Source organism: Macrotis lagotis, chromosome 1 (genome assembly GCF_037893015.1).
Source record: "Macrotis lagotis isolate mMagLag1 chromosome 1, bilby.v1.9.chrom.fasta, whole genome shotgun sequence".
NCBI classification, from domain to species: Eukaryota; Metazoa; Chordata; class Mammalia; order Peramelemorphia; family Peramelidae; genus Macrotis; species Macrotis lagotis.
In genome coordinates, this window is record NC_133658.1 from 847,125,007 (window position 1) to 847,152,334 (window position 27,328).

At 40.1% G+C, this 27,328-nt stretch overlaps 1 protein-coding gene across 1 annotated transcript in view; it reads right to left on the reverse strand.

Moving 5' to 3' along the window:
- Nucleotides 1-27,328, reverse strand: part of DLGAP3 (DLG associated protein 3) — a 43,675-nt gene that overhangs the window by 1,017 nt on the left and 15,330 nt on the right. Inside the window, exons 2-9 of the mRNA XM_074190992.1 lie at nt 18,319-18,524; nt 18,057-18,126; nt 15,985-16,186; nt 14,957-15,288; nt 11,942-12,027; nt 8,717-9,207; nt 3,655-3,746; nt 3,006-3,149 (exon numbers count right to left, since the gene is read on the reverse strand). Of these exons, the coding sequence (XP_074047093.1) occupies nt 3,006-3,149; nt 3,655-3,746; nt 8,717-9,207; nt 11,942-12,027; nt 14,957-15,288; nt 15,985-16,186; nt 18,057-18,126; nt 18,319-18,524 (1,623 nt within the window). The remainder of the gene's footprint in view (nt 1-3,005; nt 3,150-3,654; nt 3,747-8,716; nt 9,208-11,941; nt 12,028-14,956; nt 15,289-15,984; nt 16,187-18,056; nt 18,127-18,318; nt 18,525-27,328) is intronic.

A 27,328-nucleotide genomic window follows, 5' to 3' on the forward strand; every position in this document is an offset into this window, starting at 1 on the left:
TGGTAGGATTTAAGATATATGAACATTGCAGAGATAGACCAAAAAAGTAAGGCAGACCCCAGCACAGACAATATGTTAACAGTAAACAAAATGATGAAAATTGGAACGATAATGACATAGCAACTAAGATCTATTCAAAACTATAACATCTCAAGAATGAAGCAAGCCTCAGATGGTGAGACCACCTATCCCACTTCACTTTTAGAGGAATCTCTTCCCTCTCCCAAGACCAGGGGCATTCTAAGCAAAGAACACTGGTCAAGGAGTCAAAACAAAAACAAACTAAAAACTGGTTTCAGGTCCTAGCAATGTGACAGTGAACATGTCACTTATATGAATTTTGTTTTCCTCATATATAAAATAGTGGTAGGGTAGTACAACACCAGAACAACCCACCTCAAAGAGTGATGGTGATTAGAAATTTTCTTAACTGAAAAGGGTTATCTATTACTGTCACATGAATCCAAGTGGATATACCCTTTTGAATTGGTGATCACAACCTTTCTTTTTTTTTTTAGGGTTTTTTTTTTTGCAAGGCAAATGGGGTTAAGTGGCTTGCCCAAGGCCACACGGCTAGGTAATTATTAAGTGTCTGAGACTGGATTTGAACCCAGGTACTCCTGACTCCAAGGCCGGTGCTTTATCCACTATGCCACCTAGCCACCCTGTTCACAACCTTTCCATTGAGCTCCATGAGCTCCACAGAGTTGTCTTTTCTATCTCCTCAAAACCTAGTCCAGTATTTGATATATATATCAATTTGATACATATATATATATATAGTTGGGGATATGGATATTTGATACACATATATAGTTGGGGAAATAGTTATTGAATGAATGTTCATTATCCTCAAATAACTGCAGGCTGTCATAGAAAGTAATCAGATTTGTCCTTTTGGGGTCCAAAGTTGAGAAATAGGAGGAAGGGAACTTTCTCTCGTTCAAATTCCATCTTTGTCACTTACTAATCAGGTAATACTTGGGTAATTGATTTCTTCTTTTCAGACCACAATTTCCTTATCTATAAAATGAAGGCGGGGCGGCTAGGTGGCACAGTGGATCGGCCCTGGAGTCAGGAGTACCCGAGTTCAAATCCGGCCTCAGACACTTAATAATTACCTAGCCGTGTGGCCTTGGGCAAGCCACTTAACCTCATTGCCTTGCAAAAACTAAAATCAAGGCAGGAGGCAGTTAGGTGGCAAAGTAGATCCACTAATCCTGGACTAAGGAGGACCTGAGTTTAAGTCTGACCTCACAAACTTAATACCTACTTAGCTGTGTGACTTTGGGCAAGTCACTTAACCCCAATGCCTTACAAAAAAATTTTAAATAGAATAAAAAAGGAGGAGGATTATGACTAGATCTCTAAGATCCTCTTTAGCTTTAAATCTATGCATGTCACTTATAGACAATTTCAATTCAAGATTAGAAGGAATTCCCTTACAATGAAAGTAATAATTGTTGATGTTGTTTAGTCATTTTCAATTGTTCCAAACTCTTCATGACCACATTTGGAATTTTCTTGGTAGAGATACTGCTGTGGTTTGCCATTTCCTTCTCCAGCTCATTTTACAGACAAGGAAACTAATAAAAACAAGGTCAAGTGACTTGCCCAGAGTCACAAAGCTCATAAGTATCTGAAGTCAGATTTCAGTCATGAAGATAAGTCAGTTCCTGACTCCAGGCCCTGCACTGGACTCTATCCACTGCACCAAGTTAGTCATATAATAGTAATCCATAATATTTTAAAGTTTATAAGAAATATTATCTTAGTTGAATCTCAAAATAACACTACAAAGTAGAAAATGTTATTGTTATTATTATTAATCATTTTACAGGTGAATAAACTGATCCTGAGATAGCTTAGGTGACTTGTCCAGAGATATGCAGTTGGTATCTGAGGCAAGACAGATAAATCACTCATTTATTATGCCTCTTAGCTTCCCTTTGTTGTTATCCAATAAAGGAATAGGCTGGCTCAAAGTAAGATCGTTGAAATTAGTGATCTTTTCCTTTATGTCTTTACAACCTTAGCACAGCACAGGACTAGGTACTCAATAGGCAATTAATAAATGATTGTTGATAAATGATGACCAGAAGAAATAGTTGAAAACAGAAATGACAATCTGGAGCTGTCAGTGGTCCTGAACAGCTATTATGAACAGCTCCTGAAAGGCAGAAACTGGGCTAATGAATAACAGCCACAGAACCTTGTGCCCCAAGGAATATATATATTGAACTTGTAAACAAATTGCCTTTGCCAGGTACCTTTCTGATTAACTTGACTAGCTGCTCCTGAGTTTAACCAAAAAATTTCATCAGAGCAGAATTTTCAAAAAAGCTCTTATGACAAAACCACCTTTTTGGCATTTCTTTTCCTTGTACTGCACAGAAACTGGTATGTTTTGCTCCCAGTCAGAGCTGGGCACTGGTTCAGGGGAAGCAAGATTTTGTCTCATATCTCTGAGAAAGCAGGATTCTTCTGCAGTGATTTATTCACCTGTATATCAGGGTGTGGAGTTGGAAAAACTCACAGGCTAGCCTCTAGCTGGTCGGGATACCAGGGTTCAGACACCTGTGATAAGAACTGATCTCAGGCCTCATGCTTCTGTAGCCCTAAATCTCTTAATTGCTTTGAGAAGCAATCAGGAGAAAGGAAACTAGCTAAAGTGACTGACTAGATGACTCTTCTAAGGGGGGGCAGTAAAGAGGATTTCTGTACTGGTAGGAAAGTTGGATCAATGCCTTCCCCACTATCTTCCCAGGTTCCATATCAGTCTGGAAAGTCTCTTTATAAAAGCTCCCTGGGATACTTATATGTATATATGTGATAGGAGAAGTAAGGTTGTTTTCAGTCCTACAAGAGATGAGAGAGAAAAAAGTCTCCCTAGTGGTAGAACCTCAGCAGGTAGTAAGTAGCCACTCCAAGGCATCTAAGAAAGAAGAATCAAGGCATAGTATCTCAGGTGCCCCATGAAGCTTAGTTTGTCTGAGACCACCCACCTCAGGCTCCAGGGGTTTCCAGTTGTTGGCCTTAAGCTGCTGCAGCTCCAAAAATTTGAGGCTCACATCCTCAATGGCAAGTTGCAGGAGGTCCCAGAAGCCAGCCAGGTCCTGGGAGGTGGGCACAGGAAATGAGGCTGGGTCCTGCAAAAGAGAAAAGAAGAGAGGGATATCCCAGACCTAGATTTAGGGCAAGGTTAGAGAAGCTTTCTTCAACTCCACCCCATCCATCAGGAAAATTAGAAAAATTCAGAGTGAACTCAAGCACTCATTCTGCAAGTTGGGTCAGCCAGCTGGAGGGTGGTCAGAGGAGAAATTACTTGACTTTTATTTTTTTAGGTTTTTTCAAGGCAATGGGGTTAAGTGGCTTGCCCAAGGCCACACAGCTAGGTAATTATTAAGTGACTGAGGTCAGATTTGAACTCAGGTACTCCTGACTCCAGGGCTGGTGCTCTATCCACTTCGCCACCTAGCCAATTACTTGACTCTGACAAAAACTACATTTCTGTTCTCAGAAACTCTTATTATCACCGTGGACTCCTCCCCAAACCCCAACTCTTCAAAGAGAGCTTACACATTTCCTTTGACAAGGTACATTCCTCCTCTAATAAAAATACAAAAATCTGGTCCTAGAGGAGGAGGTACTTACCATGCTTTGCTGGCACAGCCGGAAAAACTGCTGCACCTTCTGCGACATCAGAAGCTGGGCACTGCCTACTGCACTCCGGATCTTTTCTAGGACTAAGAAGGATAAAAAAAAATCCATTTTTCTTGAAAAAGATACCTCTAGCCCTAGCCTCAGACATGCTCTCCCACCTATGTTCTTCACCATTTCCAAAAGGTCAAGCTTAATTAACTACATCTGATATTTGTTCCTAATATCTTATCAGTCTTTGTGCACCACAAACCCTTGATTCTCCACATACACCCATTCATAAGTTAAAGGACATTGAGAAGATCAAGGCCATTGGGATGAGTTCTACTATCTATCTTGATTCTCATTTTTACCTATCTTCTCTTTTCTCATCACACCTCGAAGATGGTTTTCTCTTTGCTAAAGTGGATGCTCTGCCTGTAGGTGTGGTCCCATCTCCTGCTGCCTTCTGTAAGACCTTAATCCATTCCTCATCTCCTGTCTCTTGCACCTCAGCTATCTTCCTCTTTATTGGCTCCTTCTCTTGGTCTACATTCACTCACATGTTCTGCTAATCTTAAAGAAGAGGGAAAGGGGAAAGCTCATTTATCCCAGCTGCTACTATCTAGTTCTTCCTTTTATGATCACTTTTAAAAGTGTCATCTAATCGCTGCCTCTACATCTTCAATGCCAATTCCTCTTCAGCTTCCTAAATCTGGTTTCCATAGCTATCACTTTCTCTCCAAAGTCACTAATGACCTCTTAACCACCAAAAGCAAAGACATTTCTTAGTTTTCATTCTCTTTGACCTCTGCTACCTCTCACACTGGTGAACATTCCTTCTAAATATACTTTCTTCCCTTGGCTTTGGTGACACTGCTCTTTCCTGATTCTTCTTCCCCCCTTTTTATATTGATTTCACTAGAATCCCTTTTTCCTTCTTGGTCTCCTCAGCCTCTTTTAAGATTCAGTTCAAGTCCTACTTTCTGCAGAAAGCTTTTACTGGTCCCTCAGATGGTAGTGACTGTCCTTTTCAGATTACCTTCCATCTACTCTATCTCTCTCTCTCTCTCTCTCTCTCTTCATATATATATATATATATATATATATACATATATAGGTATATATATATATGTATATATTGTTTCTAATCTACTAATTTATATGTTGATTTCCCCATAGGAATGTCAGTTCCTTGAGGATAGGGACAATGTTTGCCTTTTTTTGACTGAATGACTCCTCCCATCCCCTAAATGATAGCGTTTCTCATAGTTCAGTCCTCAGTCACAATCTGCTCATTTCTTAGAGACAAAGTAGCACTTCCTTAGAGAAAAGGAATATTTTCTGTACCTGCATCAACAGATTTTGGAGAAATGTCCTAGTTTGAAAGTCAGGGGACACAGGATTCTAGTCCCAGCCCTGCCACTAACTTAATGTGTGACTCCCTCTCTCTGGATCTCAGTTTTCTCTTCAGTAAAATGAGGAGGTGGAAGCAAATGGTCTCTAAGAACCCTCCCAGCTTTAACATGCTATGATTTTTCAAAAATCATTTCATATGTTAAAATATTGCCACACAAATAGATTGTAAGATCCTTGAAGGCTGAAACCATATGATCTTTTGAGAATCTACAAAGGACCAGGTAAGGAGAGTGCTATAAATCCTGCTTTAAGAAAAGTGGATTTTATATATATCCAGTTTTATATATAGCCTGATTCTGTGAGGGTGGGTGCATCATTTCATGTGCCTATGACCTGTATCTCCCCTAAAATAGGGAAAGGAAATGTGAAGAACAGAAATCTCTAAAGAAAGGCATTTCTTTACAATTCAAGTAGGTGTTGAGCTTATTTACCCCTTCTCAGTAATGAAAACACTAATAAGATTTTGAACAAGATCTCCTTTCTACCTTCTTTTTTTCTCAAAGAAAGAGATAGTAATCAATTAGCAAGTGATTTTGCTGGAACAATTGGGAAGTGACTCTCAAAGCACACCGTTAACCAGAAGGCTTCCTGATTGACTAAAAGTTATGCAAAGATTGAGAATGATGATGACGATGTTTGTCCTTTATTCTTTTTTTTTTTTTTTTTGGCAAGACAAATGGAATTAAGTGGCTTGAATTATTAAGTGTCTGAAGTCGGATTTGAACTCAGGTACTCCTAAATCCAGGGCCAGTGCTCTATCCACTGCACCACCTACCTGTCCCTTGTCCTTTATTCTTGAAGAAGACTATGACATCAAGGATTTAATGCCATGACAAGCAAGTTTACTGGATTTGAGTAAAGGGGTGCTGTGCTGAGTCACCAGTCTCACTTTCTCCCCATGAGCCATCTGAGTCCAGGGGTCAGATATGAATCAGGACAACTGGAGATGGCCTTGGATGTGGATGTGACTTGCCTAAGGTCACACAGCTAGTGTCAATTGTCTGAGGACAGATTTGAAGATCCTTCCAGAGCTGGGTTGGTGCTCTACTGCTAGTTGGTGCAATGTTAGGATTATGACAATCAGACAAAGAAAAAAAACACAAAACAAAAAAAACTATAGAATATGAATGAACACTATGTTCACTTTTTTTTTAAGGCAAATGGGGTTAAGTGGCTTGCCCAAGGTCACACAGCTAGGTAATTATTAAGTGTCTGAGGCCGGATTTGAACTCAGGTACTCCTGACTCCAGGGCTGGTGCTCTATTCACTGCACCACCTAGCTGCCCCACACTATGTTCACTTTTTTAAATTTTCCCTTATGTTTTTCCTTCCTATTCCATGGTTTTTTTTTCTTTACCCTTAGTCCTAATTCTCACATAAAAATGACTAATATGTAAACATATTAAACACAAATGTACATGTTATAATGTTCACTAGACATTTTGCTGCTAAAGGGAGGCTGGAAGAAAATTATGTAACATAAATATGCATGTGAATGAATGTTGAAAAACTTTCATAACATGTAATTGGAAAAATAAAATAAAATAGCAATAAAAAAGAATTAAAGGGAGAGCTGGAAAAGAGTTTAGCATAAATTACGTTCAGACAGACTTTTTTACACACATACTACAATGATCTCCAAATATACAAAAGAACATTATAAAAAAATTAGAAGAGAATTGGAAGAGGTTTTTAGATCTGGGTTAGGACAAGGATTCATAACCTAGTAGAGGCAATTTTGATTGCATCAAATGTTAAAGGTTATTTATAAGCAAAATCAATGCATCTAGGAAAAGAAGATAAGCTGTCAACAAGGAAAAATCTTTGTGTGAAATATCTCTAATCAGCCTGATAGTCAAGATATCTAGGGAATTTACACAAATATATGACTAGGCTACCTGGCTTATCAATAAACTTCTATTAAGTGCCTACTATATGTTAAGTAAATGCTAAGCTCTAGGCATGTCAAATCACTAGGAATATCCTGTGGAAAGAAAAAGATATTTTCATTTGAATCCATAATGAAAGAAACACATGGTCCTAAGCTTCAGCTCTTGGAAAATTCAGCAGGACATTATGGCAGAAAAACTATACTGAATAAAATGGGAGCTACTGAGTCATAGGTAAAGTCTTTTAAATGTATTTTTGATTACCCTACATTTCTGAATTTATGTTCTCTTTTTTTAAATAAGCCCTTAATAAGTGCACATTTGATTTAGACTAACTATGTGGTATCTAGAAAGAAAAAGTAGGCAGAGAAGAGAAGAACCTTTAAACCAGGACACCCAGAGGGAATATGGCAAAGGGGGGAATGTCATCAGAAGTTAAGTATAGCAGGAACTAAGGGATAAACAAGGTCAGGGGCTTGGTGCCTCTCTTGCCACAGGAAAGAAACCAGATTACAGATTAGTTGAGTCATGAGGGTAGGAAGGCAGCAGGCATGACCAGACTGCATCATCCTCTCTCATGCCATTATTGCCAATGCAACAAATAAAGCAGGGAAAATCAAAACCTCTGAGTCAATGTTATCAATCAGACAATTTCAGAGGTAATTATTTTCACAATAAGGGAAAAGACAAAGAAAGAGCCAGGTAATAACCCTGTGGCAGAACAATGTGACTCCAGGACTTCCAGTAAATCTCTTGTCCTTTGTATGATATAGGGATCTAAAGAAGTCATGAGTGTCAAACAGTACTATGAACTGCCTTGGGGTTTTTAGACACAGAACATGAAAAGGTTTGACAATGATGAGTGTATTGCAAAGACAAGGAGAGCTGCATAAGGGATGACACCTCCCAAGCCCTTCTTACATCCTCTTGAGTGGAACTATGTCTGAGACAATGGAACTGGAATAGTCAGAAATCACAGGATCCTCCTTTCTTCAAATCAGGTTTAAACATCTTGTAAGGCTTAGCTCACCAAATGGTAAACTTCTCAAGGGCAAAGGATATGATTTGCTTCCTCATTGTTGTCATCCCCTGTGCCAAGCACTGCTTCTCTGCTTGATAAATGTTTGTGGAATTCAGCAGAGTTTGTTGAATTGAAAGGACTATAGTATAAAGGAATTTGTGAACAGAAGGCACAGTCCCTCTGGGTCAGGTCCTAGATGTGATTTTTCTCAAAAGTTGAAGCCCTCAGTTGGGCTGGACTATGCTTTACATCCCACCTCAGAACAAGAGGTTACCAAAAGCTGTGGCTTTTTTCTTTGTCTCCCAAGCCCAAGCCAATGGACTGTTATTTTGAGCCAGATATAGGAAGGAAAACTCTCTGGTCAGATAGTGATATCTCCCAAACACAGGCAATGGAATTGTAGCTAATCCATACAGTCTTATGTCCTTATTCAAAGATTAACTGAAAGTTCACTATAATTTCATTTAAATAATAATAGCATTCATATAACGGTTTACAAATATTATCTCATTTGACTTTCACAGAAACTCTGGAAGATAGATGCTATTATTATTCCTATTTTACAAATGAGGAAACTGAGGCAGATAGGAGTTAAGTGATTTGTTCATGTCCCACATTTATTTGAACCCAGGCCTTCCTGACTCCAATTCCGAATCCTGTCCACCATCCCATCTAGTGAAATGTAAGGGGGATTCCCCCACTCCATGACAGGGAGCCTACTTCCTGAGATATCCCCTCAGCCACTTACTCTCCTCAGGCAGATCATAGTCTTCTGCCTCCCGCTCCATCTGCTGGCACCAGTGCTCCATCTTTTCCACCTCTGCTTGTAACATCTTGATGAACCACTCTCCATCCCTAGGGCAGGGGGAGGCACGGCCAGAGTCAGGGAGGCTACGGGAGCCACGCTCCATCCACGAGTCTCGGCGACCATGAGTCGGGGCCGGAGTCGGGGCAGGGGCTGGGCCAGAGCCAGGTGGCCCATCTGGGGCAGGTGGCTCATAGGACAATGGGTAGCCCTCACGGTAAGCCCACTGGCCCTGTGTGTGGACAGTGCGGAAGACAGAGTAGGCAGGACCTCTAGGCCCTGGCTGGGGTTCAGAAGCATGCCGCTGGAAGGAGCGGCCAAACTGCAGAGCCTTGTCCTCTGTGGCCACAGTCGCCAAACCAGCCAGGCCTTCTAGCTCCAGGTCTGCCTGTACTCCAGCAGTCACGCTATTGGAACGCTTGAACCGGGCTCGCCTGACCAAAGAGATATATATCAGTCATCTCTCAGTCCCCTCCAAAGGCCCTGCAAATCTCCCCTGTCCCCCTCATTGACCATCTAGTTTGTCCCCCAATCCCTGACCTCCTTTCTTCCCACAGCTGCCTCTCAATCTTATCTTTTCATCCTCTCATGTTTACCTAGGCATGCCCTCTTCCCATATCCCTCCTTTGCACCCCCTAAGCCCCTACCCCTTCTAATACCAGTGTCTTCCAGGTCCTGCCATCTCCTTCAGGCCTTGCTCTTTTGCCCTTCTATAACCTAATCCCACTCCCATCCATTCTGGAGACACCTCTCTCTTTTCCCAGGCCTTTCTCCAGCCAAAATGGAGAAGATTGGAAAGAAATATGCACCTCCCATGGGAAAAAGTCTGATGGACTCTGACTGAAAAAAGGTCTAACTAGTCCTGTTATGTTAAAAATAAAGATACTGAAGCCCAAAGAGTTTCAGTGACTTGCCCTAAGTCATATAAGTTGTAAATAACAGAGTGAGAATTCAAACCCAGATCTTCCATCTCCCAATCTAGGTCTCTTTCCATTGTAATTCATGAATCTTTCCCAACTCAAGTTCTATTCTTATAACACAATGGAAAGTTCCCCAGGTTGAGAGGCTAGAGACCTGGGTTCTATTCTGTGCTCTATTACCACCCACCATAAGCATGAGCATGTCACTAAAACTCTCTGGGTCTCAATTTTCTTCTCTATGGTGGGGAAGGGGAGGGCACATAGATATTCCTTAAGACCAGTTCCAGTTTATTCTGCAGCTCACATTTCCCCCATAGACCTAATACTGAGTTGGGTTCACACTAAATATTTATCATGTTGAATTCAGTTACTTTTCCTAACAAGTGACTCCCCCCCGGGGGGTGGGGCTCAAATTTGAATTTGAATCCTATTTCTGCTAGTTACAACTTTCCTGGGTCTCAGTTTCCTAATCTGTTTAATGAGAACTTTAGGTTAGGGCCTTTTCAGTTATAAATTCTAGGATCTTATGAGCTAGGCACAAAGCCAAGGACTGAGGCAAATGGGGAACAGGGCTCAGGCAGGGACAGAAGGGGGTGTCTGACTCCTTAGCCCCATCTGGATTGCTTTGTAGAAAAGAATGGTTTGAAAATCAAACTCTGGGGCTCCCTTCTGCTCCCCACCCAGTTGTTCCCTCCCTCTCTCCTTTCCTCCCTTCCTCCCTTGCAGCTGCCTGGGAGCCTGTCGCCATGGCGACCAGCCCTGGATGGAGGCCATAGAACCTAAGGAGAGATGTGCTGCTGGCATCAGTCTCCAATCTCTGCCTCGTGGCATCCTAACTCTCCCCCACACCTCAAAGTCAAGAAGGAATGAGGGGAATCATGCCCTTGATCCTGAAATGGAAGTGGAGCTGTAGGTAAGGGAGGTCAGGGTTGGGAGCCCAGAGGGAACGGGAGGGTCTTGGACCATGGGAGAACATATAAATCAGCCTGTGAGTGGGACAGTAGCTGATCTTGTGGCACTGCCTTCCTCTCAGTCACCTCCAGATCATCACTGACCCCTCCCTCTCCCTCACCCTATGTGCCCAATCTGTTGCCAAGATTTTTCTTCTAAAAAAAAACTCTCCCTTTCATCTTATCCACCCCCACCTCTCCACTCACACAGCTACCATTTCCAGTATAGGGTTTCTTGCACGGACTAGGTAGCAGACAGTTCTTAATTGGTCTCCCTGATCCAGTCTTCCTCCTTCTCCATTCCATCCTTCATGCAGTTGCCCAAATAATCTTACTAAGGTACATGTCTGACTAGGTCCTTCCTCCATTCAAAGCAATACCCCATTCCTTATAGTATAGGGGCCTTAGGGTCACAAACTATTCCCCCCCTTTGCAGTTCTACCCTCTTCAACAAAAACCAGGCTAAACAACCTCCATACTGTTCCCTTAAGATGTCACTGTCCTTCCATGGCAACATGGTAAAGTAGAAAGAACTCTAGGCTGAGAACCAGGAGACCTAGTTTGAAATTTCGGATTTTTACCTAGATATGTGATATTGGATAGGTCACTTCCTTACTCTACCCTAAGAATCTCAATTTCCTGATCTGCAATATAGGGATAACATTTGAATTCATTCTGTTTCACCCACTCCCCTTGTCCAGTTTGAAAGTCACTTCCTCCTGGAAACCTTCTTTGACTATTCTAGTTTACATTTATCTCTCCCTTCTCAGAAACTGAATAGCACTTGGGATTAGAATGACAGTTTATCACTTAGCTGTACTCTAGCACCCATCCAGGTTTCAGCTTCTTTCCTGCTAGTAGACTGTGAAATATGGACTGTTACCATATCTGAATTTTCTTTGTCTCCCCACACAATTGGACATATAAAAGACATTAATAAAAACATGTAGATTGGAACTATAAATAAATAATGGGGTTTGTGGTACCATATATAATTATTTGGTTTTATTGATGGTTACTAAATTTAGAATAAATAAAAATAAATTCTATTGATTTATTAAATAACAAGCCCACTGATGTCCTTGGACATCACTCTGACCCCACACTGACTGTATATACAGAGCCTAATATCCTTTTTTAACAAGAGAGGAAGAAAAGAAAAACTGACTCATGTGTCAGAGGGAGCTCAGTCTGTCTCTGCAATTAGGAGTCAACAATCTTTGCCCCCATCTGACATCTCTCCCAGGGATAGAAGATGAAGAATGAGGAAATAGAAGGAGACTCTCACATAAACTTACCTCTTATCCTCCTCCACTTGTACCCCAATGGAATGGAATTCTCTTCGACTTCTTGTCTCTGTGTCAGAGTCTGAGATGGTCTCTACCTGAGAGGTAAAAGAGACATAGAGTAACTATCCAGTCCTGTATCCAATAGGTCTTTGAGGGAATAAGTAGTAAAAGTTTCCCATGGAACAGTCAACTAATTAGGGGTTGGTCCCCCAGAATCCCTCTGGCTTTAACAGAATATCATTTGAAGAGAAGTATGTGGCAAATCTCTCATTATATCCTGGTGGATGAGATGGTGAATGTGAGCTAAAGGAGATTTGGAATGGATGGAATAACTTAATCCATTAAATGGTCATGTCTATCCAGAAAGATGTTTCTAGTGGAGTGCTCTAGCCTCTGCACTTGGCCCCATTTCTGTTGGTTTTTATAAATTGCTTGGCTAAAGATAAAAATGATAAACTTATTAAATTTGAAGACAGAAGTCATGAAACTGAGAGGGGCACCTAACAGGATCAGACCCACCAAAAGTCTAAGGTTAGAACTTTAGGGCAAATCTAAAAAAAAAGAAAAGAAAAGAAATTTAATTGAGATAAATGTAAAGTTTCACATAGATTCAAAAAATCAATTTCACAGGTATAAGATGGGGAAAGTATGATTAGGTAGCAAGTTATCTGAAAAAGATTTAAGGATTTAGTGGAATTTAAGCTAAAAATCAGTAGCAAGATATGTCAACCAAAAAAAAGAGAGAAGAGAATTATTAAAATGGGCACAATGTTGAAAGCAAGGATGGAGATAATCCCACTATACTTTGCCTTAGTTAGACCATACCTAGTATACTGTGTTGAGTTTTGAGTCCAATATTTTGTGTGATGGAAGGTTATATCAAGGGGTGCTAGAACAAAGTTCTAAATTGGTTGGAAAATTGGTTGAACAATTTTTAAATTTCCAGTTTATTTATGCTTCAGAAATCAACAATTGCTACAAATCAGGACTTGGTTTATTGCTTAACTATATTTATATTATTTTGTCTTACATTTTTGTATTTTTATATTATTTTACATATATTTATTATCTATATTAGGAAAGTATTAATAATGCAGATCAAATTTAAATGTGTGTATACATACATTTTTTTCTAGAGAGCCTGGTTATTAAAGATTTATTAACATAGTCCTATCCTGATCCATAAATATTACTTGAACCCAACGGGGGGGGGAATAGAAGACCCACAAAATGAAGCTCAGATATGAAGTCTTGTGACTGTAGGTTAAAAATTATAGTAATTGGCACTTTTATAGTGCTTTAAGATTTGCATATTATTTGATATCCCTTATATCATTTGAAATTGGTTAAAACTATGCTCTAGCCAGCTGACCATCGACCACAGTCAACTATTTTCAATTATCTGAATGGCTGTCAAAAGAAAAAGGGAATCAAACCTGAAACAATATCTGGAAGTTGCCAAGAGGTAGATTTTGACTTGGTGTATTGAAAAACTTCCAAATAATTAGGTATCCCAATGTGAAATTTGTTATTACTATTGTTATTCAGGTATTTCCATCATGTCCAACTCTTTGTGACATCATTTGGGGTTTTCTTGGTAAAGTTAATGTAGTAGTTTGTCATTTCCCTCTCCAACTAATCTTGCAGATGAGGCAAGCAGGGTTAAGCAATTTGCCTTGGGTCACACAAATAAGTATCTGTGGCCAGATTTGAACTCAGGAAGCTGAGTCTTTCTGACTTCATGCCCATCATTCTATTGTAGATCATCTTCAGTCAGAAGCTAAAAAAAAAAACACTCACCAGCTATGATATAGAGGAGATTCCTTCTCAGGTAAAGATTAGATTGCAAGACTTCCTCTTAGAGCCCTTTCTGACTCTGCTATTTTGTAAATCTTGAGGACCAAAAGTTCTGGTTGTACAAGCCAGCGAGAGGGGAGAAGGCCAAGATTCTGACTTTGGAACCTATCTCAAGCTGAATAGTACAAGAAAAGCACTCTCAGATTGAGATGAGATCAATTTGTTCCCAAGGCAAGATGGTGGAGTCATGGGTCTCGTGATTCCATTTCTATGGTATTTTAAATTTAGGTCATATAATAATCCCATTATATATATATATATAAACTGAGGCTCACAAAGATGAGGTGACTTGTCCAAAGGCACATATCTAGAACATTATAGAGCCTGAATTTTGAATGTAAATTCTGACAGCAAATACTCTTTTCACTACATCAGGTGAGATATAAGTTGGGTAAGAGGGATGTTTAGAGTGGAAGCTGTGATGGACATTAATGGTCCAATTAGGGATATCCCAAGATACAATTCTTAGACTATGAATTCAATTCAATTCAGTTCAGCAAGAATTTATTAAGGGCCTACTATACAAAGAACTGAACTAGGAGATGAGGATACAGAACTGAAAAATAGCTTTCACATTCAGCTGGGAGTTAGAATATGTAAATAGATAAGAAAATATAAAAAATATGACACTATTTTTGAAGGCTATGAAAACTTGCTTCATCCAGAGAATTATGTAACTAAGAGACGATCTTTAAAGTTGCTACATTTAAGGACTTATTAACAAGATACAACGTGTTGGTGGCAGAATTCTTAGAATAAAATTAAGAAAATGCAAGACAAGACAAAAAAAAGAAAATGCAAGACAAATTGTTGAGAAGGAAATTTCTAACTGGGAAAGATCAAGAAAGGCTTTCCATGAGTGTAATAACTAAACTGAGCCTTGAAGGAAGCAAAGGATTCTGAGAAGCATAGATGAAGAGGAAGTGGCTTCCAAATATGAGGAATAGTCTATACATAGGCCTAGAGATAGGAGATTGAATGTCAACTTCAAAGTAGAGAAAGGTGGTTCACTTAGCAAAAACATAGTGTACATGAAGGAAAATATGTCAGGCCTTGGAAAGGTAGGCCAAAGCCAGGTTGGAGAGGGCTTTAAAAATCCTGAAAGATAGAGAACCCAAAATAAAATTAGTCCAGTTGGTACTCCCATTTATTTTCATTCCCCCATACCTGTACCCCAATAGAAGGCCTCCATTTGCGCTGCCTAGCCAAGCTACGAAGCTCTTCCCTCCCAGGGATGGTCTTGATGATGAGAGTGGGGGGTTTAGGAGTAGCCCGAGCTGGAACTGGTGCCAGCTCAAGGGTCCGGGTCCCCGTGGGGGGGCCATCCAAGCCATCAGCTGAGCTGCAGCGCCGGGTGGGTTCAGGAGCCCAAGCAGGGCCCTCCGGAGGTGGGTAGCTCTCATGGGCAGAATCGGTACTGCTCTGCGCTGTGATGGAAATGCGTGGTGGAGTTTGTCGTCCTGCAGGGATGGGTGGTGGGGCTTTTCTGAAGTTAAAGGCTGTGGCAAGAAAATTGACCAAATCATGAGATTATGAACCCACTTTCACTTGTCCTGAGGCATACTCGACCACACAGAAAAACATTCATGGCCTGTAGGGAAACATGGGTTAGGCTAGTCAGTAGCCTGCAGTCCCCAGGCAGCTTAATAATAAATGTAGTTTCCACTTATGAAGAACCATTTTGTCATGATGTATTTTCCCACTCACTCTCTCATTCAATCTTCTCAACAGCCTGGTAGGACAGTGGGGAAGGGGAGATCGACATTATTTCCATTTGACAGATGGGAAAAGCAAGTCTAAAGGAAAGGTCACGTAGGAACTAGACTAGAACTCAGGTAGGAGTGGCAGGAGTTATATTACAAGAGAAGTCCAATGTCAAAGAACAAGACCTAGCTCCACAGGTGAGTAACAAACCACCCTTGTTAAATAACTTATCCATAAAACACAGAAATGTGCACATATGTAGCATTCTCACCTTGAGTTCCCCTGTTATACCAGGATTTTGCACACGAAGAAACCAAGGCTTAGAAAGAAGTGACTTGCCCTTGACCACTCTGCAGATGAGGGCTAGAGTCAAGTCTAGATCCCAGGTCTCCTGGCTCCCAGACCAGGGTTTCTTAATCATCCCCATGGTCAGTTGAATGGGGGAGGCAGTCATAGCAAGTACTCACAGGTGCTGGTCTTCAGGACGTTACTTGGCCCTGCTCCCATGGGGGCAGTGAGGAGGGGCAGGCAGTCGTCATCCTGGGAACAGCCGGCCTGGATGGCCCGGAGGTAGCTATGGCTCCTCATACGGAAGCAGCCGGGTAGGTCCAGGGCATCCACTGCCTGGGACTCAGGCTCCCCAAACACTGACCCACAAACGGCCTCAAACTGCTGGCTTAGCTCCTCGCTGAGCTGGTAGAAGGACAAGAGAGGAGGGATGGATAAAGAAGGAATGTCCTGAGAAGGGAGGCCCATACCCAACTCTCCTAAAGACTGCAGCTAGAGGTCCTTCACATATTCATGTTCACAGTCTGCATAATTCTATAGTTCTCTGTACTCTTCTCCTCCATTTAGAGTAAATGAATCTTTGAGTTTTTCCCATGAAGAGGAGAACTAGTTTCTGCCCATCCTTGTAGCCAAGGCTGGCTCCTCTGTGGCCAAATCTCCAACCCCTCATCATTCTCTTTAAGAGGCCCCCCACCTCAACAGAGTAATCAGTACCACATACCTCCCAGGGCCTCCTGGGATTCCAATGTCCCATCTAAACTCCAACCCCTCTCAGAGCTTTGTTCTCAACTTGCTGACCAGCAGAACATAAATTCACACTCAGTTTTGAGTGACTGACACCCTTTCTTTGACATAAAATTCCTCCAAGGGAACCTTGACTTTTAATAGGCACACCTTATTCTTAAACACAAAGAAATGAATCTCTAATACTGAAAAATCAAGTCTAATTTGGCAGGAAGAGATAATAAGGGCAGGTCTTAGCACTCCCTTCACAATGATAATACTGACACTCTGGTGAAAGACTAGAAGGCATATTCTGGAAGAAGGCTTCATTAGCCCTTATCCAAATTATCTCAACAGCCTCCTAATTAGTCTTTTCACCTCTACCTATCTTCCCTTCCAATCTGTTGATTATCTACTAATACCTTCCTTCTACTAACCATCCTCTACACTGACACTAAAACAGTCTGTCATGCTCTGATCTGATTGAAAATTTTTTGTCTCTCTTTCACCTACTGGGTAAAGTATAAACCACTTACTGACATCCAAGACCCTCCAAAATTTAACGCCACTAAAGCTTCCCCTCCATATATTATGTGCCCCAGTCAAAGAGGACTATTTTCTACCCTCCACCTAAATATACAATGAGCTCTCTCACCTCCATGCCCCTACCCCTTCCACTCCTCACCTATCAAATTCCTACTAATATTTGAAAATCCAATTCAAATGCCATTCCCTCCATAAAGTCTTTCTGATTCCCTCTCAATGAAGACTTTTCCATCCATTCCCCCAAAGATCTTACTTTGTTTGTACCTCCTTAATCATGTTATATATTGGAGTGATGCCTGTGTATCTTATTCTCTATCAGACTTTAAGTTGTTTTCCGTATCTAATTATGTCATATTTTGGGAGGGAGGGAGAGAAAGGAAGGAGCAGAAGAGCCATAGTGAGTTTGATGCCAGAAACAAGGAGGTAGCAGGTGGAACTGGACAAATGGGGCTGAATCCTGGCCTGGGGAACTCAGCCTCAGATGGTGATGGGCGCAAAGCTTCTTCGGAACAAAAAGAAGCATTTGTCATTTGGCCTGGGCACAGCTCCCAGATAGGAGATAACAGGTGTCGTTTGTACACTGGGCTGGGGCTGGCGGTCAGATGGGAGCAGGTCCCAACATTCAGTGACAGTCAGTCGGTGGCAAAATTTGAAGAGGACATCTTTCTCAAGACCTTTATATCAAGGGACGTCTGTATTCCTCAAGAATCCAAATCCCACCCCCCCCCAAAAAAATAGATGGTACAGTTTGCCCTTTCCTTAATGGCCAGGAAACAATCTTAAATTTTTGTTTCTGGCAGAATGGGATGAATACAAAAAGACCTGGGGTGGGGAGTGAAACGAGGGACCCCAGCAGGAGCTGAAAGGCCTGGTTTTCCCAGTTCCAATCTGACTCCTGCTGCTCATTAAGATGGAAGCTGCTTTTCCCTCCTTCTCTTCAGGCCTCTATTGGGCAAGAGTTCCAATAACCCACCTGTCCTGTGATATGGGAGTCCCATTAACTTACCTGTCCTGTGGTAAGGGAGCGACCATAGCCAGCCCCAGCCCTGGGGTGAATCCGGGGTGGTACACAGCAGCTAGAATAAGTATGGACATGAGAGTCAGAATGAAATTGATGAAGGGTTTCAAAAAAGTCCCTATAGAGGGAACCCCAGAGAAAGACCCCACAGTAAAGAACCCAACCTCAGAGCACTGGCCCAAGAAACCCCATAGGGGAACTTGGGTTGCCTCCTTGCCAACCTCCAATCCCCAATTGACCACTTCCTTACTTGATCCGAGCCTGGTCCACACTGGATGAACGACGATAGGCATAGCGGCGGGCAGCTCCTTTTGGAGACATCTTAGGGCTGCCATCTGAGTCACCGCTGTCCTCATCCCCCATGGCCTTGATGTAGCTACCACTTCGCATCCTTCGACACGGGATCTCCCCATCCTTGCCCCCAGTTGGATAACCCCCCCAATCATCATGGGGCACCTGCAAAGATCAAGGAAGTAGGTCTTAGCTCCTTTAGGACAAAAGGACCCCTTCCCTCTCCCCTGCCCAAAAACCTCCAGGGGAGTATGATCATCTCCCTATCTAAACCCCACCTCCACCCCTCTGAGTTCCCCCTCATTCTCTTCACTACCACCATTTCCTTGATCATTCTCCTGGACTGCTCTTATCCAAAAAGCCCCTTATCCTGATCACCCCCTTTTTAAAGTTCCCTTATCCTTCCCAAATATTCCATCATCCTATTTGTCTTCTCTTTATCTTGCCTTCACCCTTCTCAGTCCCCTCCTAACAACCCTTCACCATGACCAACGCTCACTTACTCTCCCCAATAAAAGACTGAGGTCAGAGATTAAGTTCCTAACCTTGGATTCAGTCTTCACTCCTCCTTCTCCATCACCATTATGCTCATGTGACAAATTCTGTTGATTTTTTTCCTTTTAATCTTCCTAAGGTATAAGTCTGACCATGCTACTTGTCTGCTCTAAAACCTTCTTTAGATCCCTATTGTCACTAAGATAAAAATTTGTGGCTGTTGAGTCATTTCTGATTCTTTATGACCCCATTTGGGGTTTTCCTGGTAAAGATGTGGAATGCTTTGCCATTTTCTCCTCCAGTTCATTTTACAGATGAGGAAATTGAGACAATTAAAATTAAATGACTTGCCGAGGGTCATATAGCTAGTGACTGAGGTCAGGAAGACAGTCTTTCTGACTTCAGGCTCAGTATTCTAATTAATTTGCCTCTTGACTTCCCCTTAAAGATAAGATACAAATTCCCTATCCTGGCATTCTAGGCCTTCCGCAATAAGGTCCCAACCTTATTTCACTCTGTGCTCTGTGTTCGAGACAAACTGGATGACTCACCAACCCCTGGACACATCTGGTGTTTTTCTGCCTTTAACATTGCTCATTTTGTGTTACTCTCTGGAATTTCCAACATAACCCTCTGCAATTATCCATAGCCTACCCATCCTTCCAGTCTCAACTCAAGCCTTTCCTAATCACATTAACCTTCTGCTATGTCTCTATCCACAGACTAGTATTGTCTGTGTCTCACAGTCAGGGCCTTCAGTTTTATTTGGTCTGTTTGTCTCTTTATGTTCCACTGCTGTAACTCTTGCCATCCCATCTGACTTTGAACTCCCTAAAGGCAGGATCTGAATTTTATTCTTCTCTGCCATAGCATAACCTAGCATAGGATTGAGGATATTATAGTGCCCAGTATTTCTTAAAGACTTCTTTTAAAAACTGACTGAATGGATGAATGGATGGATGGGAGGGTGATTGGATGGATGGAGGGAATATCAATAACAGTAAAATTTCCATAGCTGATGATTGCTATTCAGTTTTGGTCCAGAGAAGTCCCACTGGTTCCAAAGTGAAAACTCAGTCAGCCATAAACAATCACCCATAGGACTCAGCTGTAGCCATGGTTATAGTTAGTTGTCACCCTCATCCAAGAACAGTAACCATGAATGTTTTATGGTGAATGAATTGGCTGCTCTCCCCCTCCTTGCTGGGAGAGTTAATGCAAAATGGTGACTCTGCCTGTGGATAGATTAAAGAGATTCATATAGGACCCACACCACAAAACATCTTGGCTCTGCAGTATTTCACTTGGCCCTGTTTCCCTCCTTTTTTATAAGAACTCATTTCTTTTTGGGTCAGTGACTCAGGTCTTTTTAGTCAAAGGAAGACAGAACTTGGTTTAGAATAGAGAATCTTGTTCAGAGCCCCATTGATTTAAGTATGTCTATGGACGGCAGGAGGGAATTAGGTTTAGTCTGGGTCAATTAAAGGTAGAGTAATGTAATCGATAAGTACTGAATTTGTGATCAGGAAGGCAGGTTCCAATCCCCATATGACTCTAGGTAAGTCTGAGCTTATCTGTCTGTCTACAAAATGGGGATAATAATACCTGTATTGCCTACCTTTCAGGGTTATGTAAGGTCCATATAAACTAATGTATGTAATCTTCTTTGTAAAATTTCAAACCCCATTCAAATGTCGGTAAGCATTTGCATTATCATGTTTGCAAGGATTCCAGTTCCAATGAGAATCAGTCCCAGACTGGTCTGGCGAGACATATGTTTGTTTCTAAGGCCTCAATTGTTCCTAATTGTGAGTGAGGGCAATGAAGGAAAAGGAAGCCACTTCACAGAATGAATAAATGAGGATCTGAGAGGAATTAAGTTGGGGGATATCCCTAGGGACCCTCTCTTACTCTGCAAGCCTTTTATAGGGGATGGACTGATCCAAAAGAAGGGAGGACAGACAACTAGGAAAAGGGAAATGAAATAAATCTTTATTATCCCAGGCGACAGAAGCCAAAAGTCACTGGCAAAAAAAAAGAATGATAACTTCGTAGAGTTGAGGTTTTCCCAGAAGTATCCAGAGCAAAAGGAGGGGGCTCCTTGGTCCTTTTGAGCCATCTCTACCTAGGACTGCATGGTTCTCTGCGTCCACTGGGGGGAGTTTGCCCCAGAAAAGTCTCTAAGGAAATTAAGCATGTAAGCAGTAGGACTCAGCCTAGAGGGCTGTCTCCAGCTCCCCTACTCTCCCCACCAACTCACACCCATCTGGGCTATGGCTTAATATACAGGAATGATGGGCTCTTGGCCACAGATGGAGTACAGCTAATGAGGGTTGGGTGGGATATATTTGCCTGAAGATTTGCTGATCTAGTCAAGAAAGCTTTAAACTGGAAATTGAGGAGGAGGAAGAAAAAGAAACTGCCCACATTCAACTACTAATCCAGACCCTATAGAGAACAGCACAAAGAACGCAGCAGAATTGCTCCTTAATTCAAGCATACATGATTCTTATGACCTCAGATAGCCATTCACCAATCACTAGAATTCGAAGTCTTTATGAAAGAAGGAAAATGCAATCTAATAGGCATCACTGAAATTTGATAAAATGCAACTTTTAACTAGAATGTGGCAATGGAAGAGTAAATCTTGTTCAAAAAGGAAAAGGGGGAGAATTCATGGTAAAATAGCATGATATTTTAAGTAAATTACTCCTATGTGAAAATATAAAAACAAAAATCAGTGGTGAGCATCCAGATAAGGTTCAAAGGATGAAGTATTGTGGGAGGAATATGTTATGGTTCACCCAGCCAGATAGAAGAAATGGATGATTTCCTGACAGACATGTAGAGGCTGGAATCAGAAACTTCAACTGGAAATCTACTGGATGACTCCACCATTATTAAAAGTCTTTGTTCTTTTTTACCACCCTTCTTTACTATGTCTAGAAGATCACAATTCACCCAGAGCATGGATACCATGAACTAAACTGGTGAGAAGAGGAGTTCCTTCCCATGCTCTCCCTCTTTTACCCCAATTCAAAGAAATGAGCCTAGGGATATTTGTTTCTGTTCTGTGTCATTCACTCTTCCTGCTTTTAGATCTAGAGGTAATCTCCACCAGAGAGTTAGGACTCCAAGAGGTATGGTTCAGTCAGCCAGTCCAGGATGGAAACCCTGAGAAGCCAGGGCGTCTGAGACTCAAGTCTTAGGTGGGTTTTGGACTTTGGAACTGGGTATGTGCTCTCTAGAAAATGTACTAAGCTAAGAACCTCATTGCCTTACCCTTCCAAGAGATTGGAGTGGTGTTCCTTGTGGGATGAGGGAGATTATGCCTCCCACATTTTGGAGAGGGGCAAATAAGTTTATATGCTGGTGATTATACCTTCTAAAGTGGATATTATCTGCATAAAAGATATTTTAAAAAGCTGAGCAGCTGATAAATTATTTTATTAGTGTGATGATCATTTCATTCTTCAGAAGATAGAAGAGATGATGAGGGGAATAGCTGAAAGGACTATTGTATATCTGATTATAACCAAAAAGGAAACACTAGTTACTGAAGAGAAAATAAAAGCAATCTAGGGATGACATGATCATCCCATCTTAGAAATCATGATAGATAAGGAGGACAAAGTCTGACAGCCACTCTAAACCTTAGGAAAAGAAATTTCTTAGAGTTCAGTCTCTTCCTGAACCTGAGACTCTTAAAAGAAAAATGAATCATGAGGAAAAGGAGAGTCTCAGGAACATTCTGATGATGAAAACACAAACCATACCAGATTAAGCTTATTTCCATTTTTGATAGGGTTACTAGGCTGAATATCAGAGAAATGACATTTATCACAGTACAATTGAATTTTATTAAGCCATTTGACAATATCTTTGGAAGTGAAATAAGAAATGTGGCCAATGTGTGCTAATTTTAATGTACCCAAGAATACATTTTATTCACCAATTCAAAATCCTTTTTAAATCCAGTAAGCAAAAATCTATTTTCTATATATTTCATTTAGTTACAAAATCATAAAGATATGTTCTGTTTGAGAAAATAACTGATGAAAACAGGCCTCTCACATTTCTATGTTTTATTTAAGTAAGAGTTATGTCTTTATGTAGATACAGATTAATTTCATAAAAACTATGTAGACTTAACGGCATCCATAAGATCACATCTCTAAGCGTCTCATGGCAATAAGGAAAGCACAATGTGAGTCAATAGTGTCTGCCATCTCAGTTGTCTTTTTAGAAAATGATACCCTCAGTGTCTTTTTTAATTCTTTTGGAATCTTCCCTTCTTTGAGAAATATTAGGAATAGTTCTCCATATGCCTTTAAAATCAAGTTCCTTCAAGCAAGGGTTTCTCCTTTCTATGTAATTGTTTAGATCTTCTCTTTTTTTTCAAAAACTTATTCATTTTCAGAGTATGAAGGGACTCATCCCTTAACAGGAATATTAGCTACAACATCACAAATGGTCATCCAACTTGCTGCCTTCTCAGTGATAGGTAACTTACTACCTCCCAAGGTCTTTCAGATTGTTAGAAATTTCTGCACTTTACTGACCCAAAATCTACCTTCTAGCCATTGATACTCATTATGCCCTCTGAGACAAAGAAAAATAAGCCTACTCCCTCTTCCATGAAGCAACTCTTGAGTGTTGAATAGTCCAAATGTCCCTTCAAAATGACAATGATCTTTCATACAATGATCCAAGACTCAAAATAAAATTCATGAAGAAATAATACTATCTCCAGAGAGAGAAGAGATGAAGTCTGAGGACAAATTGAAATATAATTTAATCTCTTTATTTTTCTTGCTTTTTTAAAAAAAATATGGCTAATATGAACATGGGGGTGATGATCAACCTTGATGGACTTGCTCATTCCATCATTCCAATCAGGCACAATTTGGAGGTATCTGAGATGGAGAATACCATCTGTATCCAGAGAAAGAATTGTGGAGTTTGAACAAAGACCAAAGACTATTACCTTTAATTTTTTTAAAAAAATTGTCTTATTATGTAATTTTGCTATTTCTTATACTTTATTTTTTCTTTTTTAAGGATATGATTTCTCTCTCATCACATTCAACTTAGATCAATGCACAACATGGAAACAATGTAAAGACTAACAGACTGCCTTCTGTGGGGGAGGGGGGGAAGCAAGATTAGGAGGAAATTGTAAAATTCAAAATAAATAAAATCTTTCTAAAATATGGCTAATATGGGCATTTATTTTACATTATTTCACATGTATAATTGATATATTGCTTTTCTTCTCAGTGGGTGGGGAGGAGAAAGGGAAAGAATTTGGAACTCAAAATTTACAAAAGAAAAGAATATTTAAAATATATAATATTTTTTAAATATTTCTAGTGACATTGCTAGTCTTTCACATCCCTTACAGAAGAGAGACTAAAGATGGTGGCTCCACTATGAAAATAGATGTCCATAAAATACCCTCAGATCTGTCATACTTTGTGTTTTTCTCTTGTTCTTTTTCCAGTTTCATCTATAAATGTATTCTAGATAATCCAGCTCAGTTCTCTTAACTACTTTTCATTGTCTTATAAGGAATGTTATTCATAACTTTCCATCTTCCTCCTCTGTAAAGATCTGAAAATGAGTTTAAATTCTAAACTGGTGCTTTTCTTGGCTGCCATGTCACTCTTCCTGGAAAAGAAACCGGATACTTGGTGGAGGCAGTTACTAAATTCTTCCAACCTTCTCATTGATGATTATTCTGGATTTAAACTTCTCTTTAAAATGGTGATAGAGTCAATGTCTTTTCCTTTATCCAGTTTCCATTTCTGCGATCAATAGTTTGTTTAAACAGGTCTTTGAGGAGTCCAGCTCGCATAATCACTTTCAATGTCCTTTTATAGTTACCTTTTATTCCCCCCTCTAATTGGAGTTTACTTAAACCTTAGCTCTAACAGGCTCTCCACCTGCAGTTAGCCATTTCGTATCTAGTAAGATTTAATCATTTCTACTTTTTACATCTAGTCCTCAATATGTTTAATACCCTTCAATTTAAGTTTTTAAAAAAAGTATTCCTACTCAAACCACGGGATGATTTCTTTCCTAAAAAGATAAGATAAAGGGACTGATGAATTATTTTCTATTCTCCATGTTATTAAAGAGAAAATGAAGAGATAACAAATGTCTCTTTAAAAAAGGAAAGGAGGGGCCGCTAGGTGGTGAAGTGGATAGTGGACTACTCCTGTAGTCAGGTGTACCTGAGTTCAAATCCAACCTCAGACACTTAATAGCTACCTAGCTGTGTGGCCTTGGGCAAGCCACTTAACCCCATTGCCTTGCAAAAAAAAGACCCCCCTAAAAATGAAAGGAAGAAATTTGAGGTTAAAAATGAAAAAGAAAAGGGAAATAATTAGCCATATCAGAAGTTTGGAAGATGGAAAAATATAAAACAGAAATAAACAGGGAATGGGTAAAGATAACTGGATGCCTGGAGCTAATTGATAGATACTTATGTCAAAGTTGTCTGAACTTTATGATAAAGTATTTTTTAAACTCCAAAGGATAACTGTCCCTAACTACCATCAAGAAAGAACTCACCTGGTGAGAGATAGAGAAAAAAGAGACACACAATGGTGAGGGGTGATTCTCAGATAAAGAAAAATGTTGAACTGACATTAACAACAGTAATGTTAGTTATCTGCAGGGGCATTTACTGAAGACACAGCAAAGAACTTCCCAGCATTGGTAAAGCCAATGATTTCTCTCCACTTCTGATGGCTGGTGTGAACAAAAATGATACTTTCTGCCAGAAGGAACCAAGAAAACATTTCTCAAAATTATGGATTCCTGGGCAAGGAAAACTAAACTTTGGAGGCATAGCTGTGGCATTCTCATCACAATTGATGAACAAGGCAAGGACTTTAGAAGAAAAAGATAGATAAGGAAAATGAACAGTTGGTTAAGAAGACAATTCTAGAAAAGGGATTGGATTTCTGGACTACAGTTTAAATTCAGACTCTAGGTCAGGAATTTGGATTTCTTAAATTACAGACTTTTGGCATCTGATAATGACTGGTAAAAATGTATTTGTTTGGAGTCTAGCAAATATGATCAAAAGGGTAAGAGTGATGGGAGAGAAGAGAAAGTGATAGAGATGCCAAAAAAAGGGACAAGAAAGAAAAGAGCATCAATGAATCATTTTCAAAATACACTGAAAAGAACAGAAGGAAGTTCAGAAGGGGACACAGACAAGCAGGGCAGTGTTGCAACTACCATGTTGATGAAATGTATATTTTTAAAAAAATAAACTCTACAAAACAAAGATTTATGGTTTCATATATAATCCTTTTTATTCTTTTTTGAATATAGAAATATATTCATATCTTTCAATGCTTGTTAAGTTCATTATGAAAAAGAATTTTTAAAAAAAACCTAAACAAAAGGCTTTAAATTTTCATCCTGAGAAAGGGAAAAACTGCCTATAAATATCTATTAAGCTAGATGCTCTGAAGATTAGCTACAATGTAGGAAGAAAACTAACAATAGGGATGTTCCAACATTCACAAGAGACAATTCAAGAAAAGAACAAATTATGAAACTCATAGTCTCATATGAACAGATGGACAAAATATGGATAACAAATAAGATCCACTCAAAATTCTAATACAAGGGAGAAACTTTGACATCATAGTTACTACCTACCTCCTTATAGAGAGGTGATGGACTAAGGACAGATATTGATTCACATTTTTTGATACATAGTCAATGAGGGAACCTGTTTTCCTTGATGATATATGTATATATTTGAGGTTTAGTGTTTTCTTGATTTCTTAATTTGAGCAGAGAGGAGAGTGAGAAGGAGAGAGATTTGGTAGGCCTTTTCAATCAACTGTTTGCTTTCCATATTTGTCCTAGACCATGACTATAATATGATTCTGGAAGAGAACACCTCATTGTGGAGAGAGCATTTCATATATACATATATATATATATATGTATGTATGTATGTATACATATATATATACACATATATTAAGAATTATTCATGTGAAAAAATTGAGGATTCAGAGGGAACTAGAATGATTAAAAACAAGTGATATTTTCATTAAAGTATACTACAGTCTACCTGAAGAGAAAAAGAAAATAGATGACAAAAAGTCTGTATTAAAGAAGACTGATATTCATTAGCTATCCCAAACCTCAAGAAGCCAGGGCCTACCATCAGATAGACCTGGTCTTGGAGTGCCAAAGATACTGGAGGATCTCTGCTTCCAAGGACTTAGGAACTAGGAGCTAAGAATATTTTCCATCTCCTAATACCTACTGTATATGCCTCAACTTTCCACCATTTTGAGATAAGGCTGCCCTCCACCATCAACTTTCTCTACTCCATTTTGTGTTGCCCAGTGATGCTAGAGAAAATCATACAACCATGCTAACTGTATCCACTACAGCTATGTCTTATAGAATCTCAACTGGGCCCTCATTATTGCCAA